This window comes from Sarcophilus harrisii, chromosome 1 (genome assembly GCF_902635505.1).
Source record: "Sarcophilus harrisii chromosome 1, mSarHar1.11, whole genome shotgun sequence".
NCBI classification, from domain to species: domain Eukaryota; kingdom Metazoa; phylum Chordata; class Mammalia; order Dasyuromorphia; family Dasyuridae; genus Sarcophilus; species Sarcophilus harrisii.
This window is the reverse complement of record NC_045426.1, coordinates 316545656-316557609: the sequence shown is the minus strand read 5'-3', so window position 1 is coordinate 316557609 and position 11954 is coordinate 316545656. Positions and strand designations below refer to the sequence as shown.

General features: G+C 41.8%; 1 protein-coding gene across 1 annotated transcript; it reads right to left on the bottom strand.

Annotated features, from left to right (window-relative positions):
• Nucleotides 1-851: 851 nt before the first annotated feature.
• On the bottom strand, nucleotides 852-5037 carry RPP25L (ribonuclease P/MRP subunit p25 like). Its single transcript, XM_003761771.4, has 2 exons — nucleotides 4917-5037; nucleotides 852-2447 (listed from the first exon to the last, which is right to left on the bottom strand). The coding sequence occupies exon 2, from the start codon at nucleotides 2419-2421 to the stop codon at nucleotides 1876-1878; it is 546 nt and encodes a 181-aa protein (XP_003761819.1). The 5' UTR covers nucleotides 2422-2447; nucleotides 4917-5037; the 3' UTR covers nucleotides 852-1875.
• Between the last annotated feature and the right edge of the window lie 6917 nt (nucleotides 5038-11954).

Here is an 11954-nt window from a genome sequence, read left to right as displayed (position 1 = left end):
AAGGAAAAGATCCAGGCTTGAGGACAGACGGTCCCTGGAGTGGGCTGTAGATTTCAGCACCACGGAAAGCAATAGGAAGGGTTGGCAGGGAGCCTACTCCGCCCCACTCCTCAAGGTAGCCCAGAGCAGGGGAGGGAGAAGAGCAAAGAGGCAGGGACAGGACAGTGCAAGAGATTACACCAGGGAATACTACAGGAATACTACACATGTAGAAAAGGAATTTAGTCTAATTGATTCATTTCTTTCACTGCCCAGGTCAAGTTACTTGCCCTTCAAGTAGTCTTCCAGGAGTGCTGTAGCCCAGAATGACCATGTCAGCCTTCCCCACTCCCCCACCTATTACTTGGGTCAGTAGCGTATATTCTCATCCTGGAACATGTATACACATCAATATCATCTCCCAGGATCAATTTAGACCTTATTTTTTCATTGGTCCTAGAAACTTTGCATTCTTAAACCAAGATCTCAGGGGACAGGAAGGTTATCTTCCCATTTCTCCGTTTAATCCCACAGGATTTCCTTAGTACAGGGGTCTGACAACCAGTAGACAAGTGCTTAATAGCTGATGGATTAATTAAGTGGAAACTGTACCAGAGCTGCCACCATGTGGCCAAATCCAGAACAACAAGTCAGGCTTTGCCTGCTCCAGCCCTGGGATTGAGATAAGCTGTTTGCATTGCACTTGGCTCAAATTTTGAAATGCCCATTTCTAATCATAGAACCAGATTTTGAACTGGAAGGGGCCTCAAGAGGCCATGTATTCCATTCTATTTATTTTATAGATGACAAGTAGAGGCCCAGGAAAGCTGGATAGTCCAAGGTCATACAGATAATAAACATTAGAAGTGAGATTTGAATTCCAGTATCTTAACAATTTATTTATACTATACCACATACAGTCCAGTTCTACTTTCAGAAATCCCCCCCCCCCCATCTCAGAACCCAGGTCCACAAAATGCTCAAAGAATTGGGTCCCAGCTTTCATCTTCTCAAATCTGCCAATGAGTTTCCAATGAATCCCCATTGCTTACAGAACAGTTCAAACTCTTTTGACATTCAAAATCCTTCACAGTAGCAGAAGCCCCAAACTCACCTTTCTAGTCTTATTTCTCACAGGCTTTATTTCTTGTTCTATATGTATCCTCCAATCTGGACAGCCTGAGCTCAGTACTAGTAGCTAGATCTTCCACTGATTTTCATCTCTTCCTCTTTGGCCCACACTTTTTAACCCTCTGAGCCTGCTGAAGTCCTCCTACTCCTCCCAGAACCAACTCAAACTTCACTGCCCACCCTGAAGCTGGTTCTACCCAATCCTGGCACCACTGATCTCTCGGTATTCAAGTAGTCCCAGACACTCTTTATCACACAGTCATAGTTTCCTGTGTGACTTTGGTTCTTTTAAGGGATTAGGTATAGGGGCAATATCCTGTGGTTTACACACACACACACACACACACACACACACACACACACACAGCTGGGCACAGAGAAGGGTTTTATAAATAATGCAAATGGAACTTTATTCCCAACTCCTCCTTTCCTTTCCTAGGGAAAATAATCTTATCGTTACAGTCCAAGGAATCTAATAGTGGCAAGAGACTGATAAAACTGGTGGTAACATTCTTGACGTAGGGGAACAGGGAGAAAGGGCAGAGTATTTCTTTGACCAAACACAGAGCACCTCAGAGCAGCCATCAACATGTCTGTTCCTGTATCCTGTGCTCATTTCCACCTGTGGGAACAGTGTGTGTTCAGTGTGACTAGAGACCAGAGTCACGAATCAAACAGAAAAAGCCGCGATGGGGCTTCAGTATTTTTCCACCAATCCTGGGGAGTACCTCAGAATCTGCTCCCAACTCCAACTCCCTCATGAAGTCAGGGCCTCCTGGGGGTTTCTCCTCGGGCCCCACCTCCACCTCCCTGCCAGTGCCCTGAGGTCCGAGGTCGCCTCTTGGGCTGAGGAGTATGTGGAGGGGTTCGGGGTAAAGGCTGTCCCAGACCAGGAGGAGCACCTGGAGGCTGGTAGCCACCTTCATTGGGGTCCAAGGGGTCCTTGCTGAGGAGAAGCCAGACAGCTGGCACATGTCGGCGTACAGTAAGTGGGTCCAGACCAGCCTCGGGCACTACAGGGACCCAGGCATCCTCCGTCTGCTGGAAGTGCAGTTTGGTGAGCTGGTGCAGACCAGGCAGGCGGCGCTTCAGGATCTCTGCACAGGTCACAGCTTTGCCTGTGGCACGGCCTGCACCAATGAACACTATTCGCCGGGTGGATTCGCTTTCCAGCCGGCCCAATGCAAAGCCCAGGAGGTTTCGGATCTTGCTGCCATCCCGGACCCGCATTTCCAAGGTATCTGGAGGCAGACCTGGAACTGGGGGGACCAGGGGTTTCTCTACAGAGCTTGCCTTCTGGTAATTCTCCATGGCTGGTCCAGGGGCTTTCACTGTACCTAAAGAGGGAGAGGTGAGTGCATAGTACTCAAGGGCCAAGTACACCACATCCCAGTTTCAGAAAGGAGTACCCCCAAATCAAGGGCTCTCTCCCCACAAGAACTGGGTATCTGTGAAGAAAGAGACAATGTCTCCCTCTAGTCCAGGATCTTCCTAAAGAAAAAGTCCACTGACTTAACCAAAGGCTAACAAAGAATGTCACTGCCTTCTCGTAATGGAAAATTTTTCAATACCTATAAAGTTAGAGGTAGGGGCTGCTTAAAACTATATAAACAGGCAGCAGGTGTGACAGAATGCTGGACTTGGAATCCAGCGATCCCAATTTAGACACTTACTAGTTGTATGACCCTGGGCAAGTCCCTTAATCTATCTGGATTTTAGTTTCCTCTCTGTAAAATAGGGATGATGATAATAGCACCTACCTCATACTGTTGTAAGGATCAAATTGGATGATATATGATTAATATAACACCTTGCAAACTTTACAGCATTTATAAATGCTATTATTCAAACAAAACCAAAGAAAAACACTTTTTAAAAAGGAACTTTAAAATAATGTAAGTTTAACTCCTCCCCCATTTTTTTAAACCAGGAAAATATATCTCTAATTTACTTCAAAAAATTTTGTGAGGTAGATTTTGTGACCATGCATGAAGACATAATCTGCCTGAGATTCAGTTTTCTCACCTGCAAAATAGGAACATATTTACACAAATACTCTCACAGAGTTGAAGTGAGCACCTTAAAGCTATATAAGAAGTAGGACCAACCTCAGAGATATGAGAGATAAAATAAGGCACCTTTCTCCAGAGAAGGGGGAATATGAGAGTAGAGCGCTTTAGACAATGGTCAGTTTTCTTTTTTTTTCTTAAATATGTGGATATAGAGCTCTTTTTTTTTTTTTTTTTTTTTTTTTTTTAATTCTCTGTTCTAAGAGATGAGAGTAGAGCACTTTATACAATGGTCAGTTTTCTTTTTTTTCCTTAAATATGTGGAGATAGAGCTCTTTTTTTTTTTTTTTTTAATTCTCTGCTCTAAGAGATGAGAGTAGAGCATTTTATACAATGGTCAGTTTTCTTTTTTTTCCTTAAATATGTGGATATAGAGCTCTTTTTTTTTTTTTTTTTTAATTCTCTGTTCTAAGAGATGAGAGTAGAGCACTTTATACAATGGTCAGTTTTCTTTTTTTTCCTTAAATATGTGGATATAGAGCTTTTTTTTTAATTCTCTGTTCTAAGAGGTCTCTTTGAGGGGAGGGGAAATACTGGGAATGTAGGTAATATTAACGCAAAAGGTGGGGAAAAAAATAGAAGAAATGTGGACTATTACCAAAAGAATTATTTCTAAATAAATAAAGCTCCTAAAATACTTTTTATATAGCATGTATTTCAATTTACTTATTTAAAAAAAAAAAAAAGATAAGTTTTCCCACTGATTAAAATGTCTAAAAGTTTATCCAAATCTCTCAACCTGGTTACTAAGGCCCTCTCTGCCGCACTCCCAAACCTACTTTCTAACTCCACCTCCAACACAAACTCAATCTGGAGTCAGAGACCCTTAAGTTTGAGTCACCACCTTGCCGCCTGCCATCGCTATGACCCCAGAGAAAGTAATTTAATTAATGTAGCCTGCAAAATGAAGAAAATAAGCACTTATCAAGTGGCCCATTCCGTAGCAGGGGCTTTACACATTATTCTTGTCGGACTTCATCCTTACAACAGGGTTGTGGGCACTATCATTATCCCCATTTCACAGATGAGAAAACGGAGGCAAAGGGAAAGGTACCCGCCCAGAGTCACGGAGCACAGGGCCTCCTGCTTCCGGAGTCAGGGCTCTAACCACTGCGCGGGCCTAGGAAGCCGCGGCTGGGATGCCCGCCGGCGCTCAGCCAAGCCCCGGCTCACGATGCTCCCGCCTAACTGCTGGGGCTGCCCTTCCCCCCCCCCCCGCCCCCCGCCCCCACTCTACCCCTGCCCCGACTCCCACTTTCTAAGTCTGTCCTGTAGTTCAAAGCCCGGCTCAAGTGCCCCGAGAAGCCTCAACAAGGAAGCCCCGGCTTGCGGCTCCCTCTCCGGGCCCCGCGGGCGGAAGCCTCCGCGCGCCTGACGTGCGAGGCTCGGGGAGAGGCCCCCACATGCTCCTGCTCCGCGCGCCCGCCTGCGGATTATCCGCGCTCTCCCTCCCTCCGCGTTCCCACCGCAGCCCTCCTCTCCGGCCACCCGTAACGGTCCCAGCCCGCCCTCCCGCGGGGCCCCTGGGGATCTCGGCCAAGCGCTCCGGCTCCCCACCGCCCCCGGGGTCTCCAAGCGCCTCCGGCTCTAGGCCCGCTTTCTCGCGGCTGGGATCGCTAAATGTTCCCGTTCGGGTGCCTTTCTCGGGCCGCAGTCTCCGAGAGTCAGTTCCCGCGGGGGGGCTCTCAGGGTGCCCGCCCACTCCCGTACCCCCGCCATCCCTAGACCAGCCCTCACCTCCGCCTCCTCCCGCCGACAGGGACCTCTCACGCAGGGGAATCAAGATGGCTGAGCGACGGGCCGGGCACGCGTACAGCGGCGCGGCGGCGCGCGAGCGGGAGGGGCGGGGCGGGCGCGAGGACGCCACGCCCAGGGCTGGAGGGCACGCCCCCGGAAGCGTGTGGCCACGCCTCCTCAGCTGCGGAGATAGGGGTGGAGATAACTTTACCTTCCCCCTATCCGCTCTAACTTCCTTCCCTGCTTGGGGAGAATGTAACTGAGGCCTGAGCGTAGGCGTGGCATGAGGCCGGAGGTGGAGCTCCCTTCTACCCTCTCATCTCCCGGCGTTAGCGGCAGGGTCCTCCGTATGGCCGCCAGGTGGCGACAAAACACCAGCTATCGCACTCAAAGGGGCGCGCACTCGCAGCTGCCACCCGGCCCCGCCCCCAACAAGGCCTCAGAGACCCCCGAGAAAGACACACGGGTCTTTCTTAGGGACTGGCAAGTGCTATTAGTGCTCAGCACATGATAGGGGTTTAATAAACGTTTTTGACTTGTATCGAGAAAGAGGAAACCTCCCGGAGAAGGAAGCCCCTCCACCAACGCAGTGCATCCCCTTCTATGCGCTTTCTAGTAGGAGGAGCTCGGGGAGGCGGGGGCTGCCCAGGAGACGGGACTTGAACTTGCGGCTCCAGGCCTCTGGGGCTTTCTCTTTTTTTTTTTTTTTTTTTTTTTTTTTTTTTTTTTTTTTTAATTTCATTTAATAGCCTTTAATTTACAGGATATATACATGGGTAACTTTACAACATTAACAATTGCCAAACCTCTTGTTCCAATTTTTCACCTCTTACTCCCCACCCCCTCCCCCAGATGGCAGGATGACCAGTAGATGTTAAGTACATTAAAATATAAATTAGATACACAATAAGTATACATGACCAAAATGTTATTTTGCTGTACAAAAAGAATCAGACTCTGAAATATTGTACAATTAGCTTGTGAAGGAAATCAAAAATGCAGGTGTGCATAAATATAGGGATTGGGAATTCAATGTAATGGTTTTTAGTCATCTCCCAGAGTTCTTTTTCTGGGCATAGCTGGCTCAGTTCATTACTGCTCCATTAGAAATGATTTGGTTGATCTCCTTGCTGAGGATGGCCAGGTCCATCAGAACTGGTCATCATATAGTATTGTTGTTGAAGTATATAATGATCTCCTGGTCCTGCTCATTTCACTCAGCATCAGTTCATGTAAGTCTCTCCAGGCCTTTCTGAAATCATCCTGTTGGTCATTTCTTACAGAACAGTAATATTCCATACTATTCATATACCACAATTTATTCAGCCATTTTCCAACTGTGGGGCTTTCTCTTTAACCCTTTTTTCGTCATTGAGCCTGCCTGGACACGTTGAACACTGACAAAGCCACGAACAACTTCTGAGAAAATTGTTTTTTTATTGTATAAAATACGGAAGATGGCACAGGAAACTCCAATTATCAACATATTGGAAAAAGTCAAGAGATTCCGGGTTGAGTCCCTATGTCTACCCCTCAGTTATTCTACTTGAAGAGAACCGAAGGGCAGAGAAGAGAGGTCACTGGCTCTTAGTCTCACAGTCAGTGTTTGTAGCAACCACCAACCCTGTGTCTCTCGGGCTCTTAGCTCCACGCCTGGCTCTCTGAAATGATGCCTTGCTAAAGTTCTACACCCCGAGAATGCACACTGGAGCTTTCAGTAGCCTCTGACCCCACCCTGTGGCCCACTAGTTGAGGAGGGGGGTGAGGCTCACCTGTTGAGGGTAAAAGAGGAGTGCCTCATTCCAGGTTATTGGGAAGGGCTGTTTCCATTCTAGAACATTCACAGATCAAAGACTAACACCTGGATAAATCACCTAGTCCCATCCTTATACTTTACAGAAGAGGAAACCCAAGCCCAGAAATTTAATTTGCTCAAGGTTACAGAGAGAATAAATAGTGGAGCCACAATTTGTATCTAGCTTCCTTGACTCTTAAATTGTTTTCTTTCCAGTGCCCTGATTCAGCCAGATTAAAACAACTTAATCCACATCTAGCAAATTATAAAAATATAAAAAAGATTCAAAGCAAATGTTAGTGGGTCAGAGGGGAAACAGGCTTGTTGTTTTGTATGAATTGGTACAAGATTTCTTAGAGCAATTTGTGAGAACTCTTCCTGCCTCTGATCCAGTTGACCACTGACAGGACTATATCCTAGTGTAGAGGGCCGGAACTTTGCAGAAGTATATTTGAAACAAGGAAGGTATTAAAATTGATGAAATGATTGTTCTTTAATACACATATACTTAGGGCTTAGTATGGTGATTTTTTTAAGGGCTGAGAAGGACTGGAAATGGGACATTCCATTTTTGACCATCCTCTTGGTGGCTCTCCTGCCTCTTGCAAGATTAAGGCTGGTCCTGAGGTCTTCCAGAAAGCTAGGCCAAACATTATTACATCCTCGGATGATATTAAAAGAGAAATATATATATATATGTAATATATATTATTATATATTAAATATATATAATATATATATAAAACCTACCTATCCATATATTACTTATACATATATGCCTACAAAAATATTTATAATTTCTTTTAAAATTTATAATTTAAAAACCCTTGAAATAATGTATAACACAAAGGATTTGGGAGTAAAGGAAAAACTAGTCTTTTCTGATAATAGAAATATAAATGTAAAAAATGTGAAAAGACTTAAGTTACACAAAGTAAGGATAGCAGAATTTGTACAATATACACACTATTTTAAAAAATATTAGTACCATTTGATAAGTATGCAGACATGTGAGAGGTGGAAAAGGGTCACAAAAGCAAATAAAATATCATTATTATTTTTAAGTTTATCTAAAAAGATGTCCCCCAAAGTCTTGGTGCACTTTTAAGTTTTAATAACTTCAGAAGTATAAATGCCACTAACTTAACAAAAAATCAATTGAAAGTTTATTTCTTTTGATTTTAGTTTTGGGAATTTTGAATAATGTTTTTTCATTTTCATTTTAACAAATTCAGATATCTTGTCATTATGCATTGAATGTGAGAGTTTCTGGATAACATTCTTAGGCTCTTGGATCAGGAGCAGAGGGAGATCCTTATGCTTGCCTATCTCAGTCATCAAATCTATCTCCATTAGATTTTTTCTTGTGAGGGTGATGTCACAACTGACATATTTGCATCAAAATCTCGTTCTTTCTATGATCTTAAGGTGAAGATTTCAAATGCATTCCTTTCAATCAGTGAGCAGCAATTGAGTTCAACTTATTTTTAAAAATCAATATTTTAAAATTTTAAATAGCCTTTCAAATGTCATTTTTGTAAGCTTATAGCATTTATACTTTTGATTGCATTAAGACTTTGGGGACATATAATCTCTAATCTTTTTGTTCTAGTAGATTTTCTTTTTCTTTTTTTTTTTTTTTTTTTTTTTTTTTTAGATTGATAAAAGAGGTTTATTATTGGGTTTGGAAGTAAGGAGATAGGTAAAGGTAGAGATAAGGAGGGCACTGGACAGAGGGTCCAATGGACAGAGGGTCCTCACATGGCTGGCATGTTTGGAATTTCTGCCTCTAGTAGCTTTTTCTCTGTTGTTTACAAACATGCTCATAAAATCCCCATTCATAAAAACCAAAAATTTTTTATCTGAATCTGCTATCTCTTCAAACTATAATAAGCTCACAACCAAACTTAATAATTTTAAAACTTAATTTTTTTAATAGCTATCTCTACTCATTGACTTCACTTCCTCACTATTTCCTTTTCATCCCCTTGCAATGACTTCAAAGCCTATTATGTAACTGAACCTGTTCTTTCCAAAGTCCCCAAACATCTTTTAATTGCTAAATCTGATGGTCTTTTCACAATTCTCAGCCTTCATGACTCTTCTATAGTTTGACAGCATCTTCTTCATGGATCCTATCTCAATGCTGAGTTCTCTGGACAGCTCTCCTGGTTTTCCTCCTGGTTCTCCTGGTTGCTGAATTATCACCTAAGTCTTTGTCCTAAACCCTCTTCTCTTTCTTTTTCTACCCACACCCGGGTTTTCTCTTGACCTCTCTGCTCCAATTTCTCTACTCTCCAAATCAGATCATCAGAGGCCAGGCCTAGGAGAAACTCCATCTTCACCCTGGCCATTTCTTTCCGATACTAAAGCATTCCGAAGTTCCTTCTCCTTCCCTTTTCCACTTCTTTCTCTGAGAACTATAATCAAATTACTGTTACCATGGGAGAAGTATGTTAATGTACTGTATTGCTCACCTCACTGTGTATTGGACTTCCCACATTCCAAGTCCCTTCCTTGTCTATTATTCTCGCCCATTAAAATATAAGCTTGTTATGGGCAGGGACTGTCTTACCTTTACATTTGAATCAGCACTTATCACAGTGCTTGGCACATAGCAAGCACTTAATAAATGCTTTTCATTTTAGCAATTATTCGGTCATTCTTGGAGTATAGCAAATAGCAAGCACTTGATTATGCTTTTCATTCAATCATTCAGTCATTCTTGGCATATAGTGTTAGCAAATAGCAAGTACTCGATAAATGCTTTTCATTCAATCAATCATTTTTGGAGCACAGTGCTTGGCACATAGTAAGTCCTTAATGTTTTCCATTCTTTCTTAGAGTACAGTGCTTGGCACATAGAACTTAAATGCTTTTCATTCATTCATTCATTCATTACTCATTCTTGGAGCATACTCGTTAGCAAATTGTAAGTACTTATTAAATACTTTTCATTCATTCTACTCCCCTGCACTCAAATATCACATTTCTGTGGGAGAAAATCTACACATTCATTCCAAAGTCTGAAAATTCAGCCCTTTACTCTTTCCTAAGTGCTAGTCTTCCCCCCCTCCCCAAATTCCTGTTTCATAGATACTTAAAATTCAGTATGTCCAAAATGGAAGTAATCTTCCCCCTATACCCATTCTCCTCCAAACTCTCCTATTGTCATTAGTGGTACCATCACTACCCTTCTAGTAACCAGGTTTGCAACCTCAAAAGTTATCTCCCTCTGTTTCCCTTATACCACTTGATGGCCGGTCTTATTGATTCTACCCCCATTTCTCTCATCTATTCCCTTCTCTCCACTCAAATGACCACCACTCAGATTTAAGTTATCACCATCTCTCACTTGGTTTACTGCATTATAATAGCCTTCCAGTTTCCAGTGTCTCCCTTTTCCAATCCATCTTCCACGAACTGGTCAAATTGTTTACCCTTAAGCATGGGGCTGACTATTTCATTAGCCTTGCTCAGAGGGATAGTTTATCTGTCAGATCTTTGGAGAAAGAAGGAATTAGTGGCCAAAGAAGAATTAGAGAACATTAAGAAATGCAAAATGGACAACTTTGATTACATTAAATTAAAAAGTTTTTGCACAAACAAAACCCAAGGCAGCCAAGATTCTAGAAGGGAAGCACAAAGCTGGGGGGAAATGTTTACAGCCAGTGTTTCTGATAAGGCCTCATTTCTTTTTCTTTTCTTTGTTTTGTTTTTTTTGTTTGTTTGTTTGTTTGTTTGTTTTGGTTTTTTTTTTTTTGGTAGTAAGTTTAGTTTTAATACACATTGCTTTATGAATCATGTTGGAAGAGAAAAATCAGAGCAAAGAGAAAAATCATGGGAAAGATTAAAAAAAAACAGAAAAAAGACATGAACATAGTATGTGTTGATTTATATTCAGTCTTCTTAGATCTTTTTCTGGAAGTGGATGTCATTTTTTTGTTTAAAGTCTATTGGGATTGTTTTGGATCACTGAACTGCTATAAAGGCCTCATTTCTAAAATATATAAAGAACTGTGTCAAATTCATAAAAATACAAGTCATTCCCCAATTGATAAATGGTCAAAGGATGTGAACAGACAATTTTCAAATGAAGAAATTAAAGCTATCTATGGTCATTTGAAAAAATGCTCTAATCATTATTGATTTGAGAAATGCAAATTAAAACAATTATGAAGGACCACCTCACACCTATCAGATTGGCTAAGATGACAGGAAAAGATGATGACAAATGTTGGAGGATATGTGGGAAAACTGGGACACTAATGCATTGTTGATGGAATTGTGAAATGATCCAATCATTCTGGAGAGCAATTTGGAATTATGCCCAAAGGGCTACAAAACTGTGTTTACTCTTTGACATAGCAGTGCCACTCCAGGGTCTGTATCTCAAAGAAATCATAAAAGAGGAAAAAGGACCCACATGTGCAAAAATGTTTGTGGCAGGTTTGTTTGGTTTTTTTTTTAGTGGTGTCAAAGAATTGGAAAATAAGTATATGCCCAGGAAATGGCTGAATAAGTTATGATATATGAAAGTAATGGAATTTTATTGTTCTATAAAAAATGATGAACAAGCTGATTTTAGAAAGGCCTGGAAAGATTCACATGAACTGATGCTGAGTGAAACAAGCAGAACCAGGAATATATTGTACACAGTAAAAGCAAGATTGGTTGATGATCAACTATGAAAGACTTGATTTTTCTCAGTGGTTCAGTGATCCGAAGCAATCACAATAGACTTTGGATGGAAAACACCATCTGCATCCAGAGAATTACAGAGTTAGAGTGTAAATTAACACATACTATAGTCACTTTTTTTTTTTCTCTCATGGCTTTTCCCTTCTATTCTGATTTTTCACTCCCAACATGATTCATAAAGAATGTACACATATAACCAAAAAAAAAAGTTGTTTTTTTATATGTAACCTGGAAAAATCAAAAAATAAAATTTAAATCATAAGCCTTGCTCAAGAAGCTTCATGGCTCTCTGTCTCTAAAATAATGGAAAGCTATAATCCTGTGAAAACTGAAACTGAAAAAAGATGAAGAATGCAAACATAAGGAAGAGGCAGATAGATGGCACGATAGATAGCATACTAATCCAGGAATTAGGATAACCCGAGTTCAAATACAGCCTCAGATACTTCATACTTAGTAGCTGTGTGACCCTGGGAAAGTCACCTAATTCCAATTATGTAATCAAAAAAGAAAGAAAGATATAAGAAAGTTACTGGAAGGAT

Coding starts and splice junctions, on each gene's coding strand:
- RPP25L (XM_003761771.4), bottom strand. CDS start 2,421: ATGGAGAATTACCAGAAGGCAAGCTCTGTAGAGAAACCCCTGGTCCCC.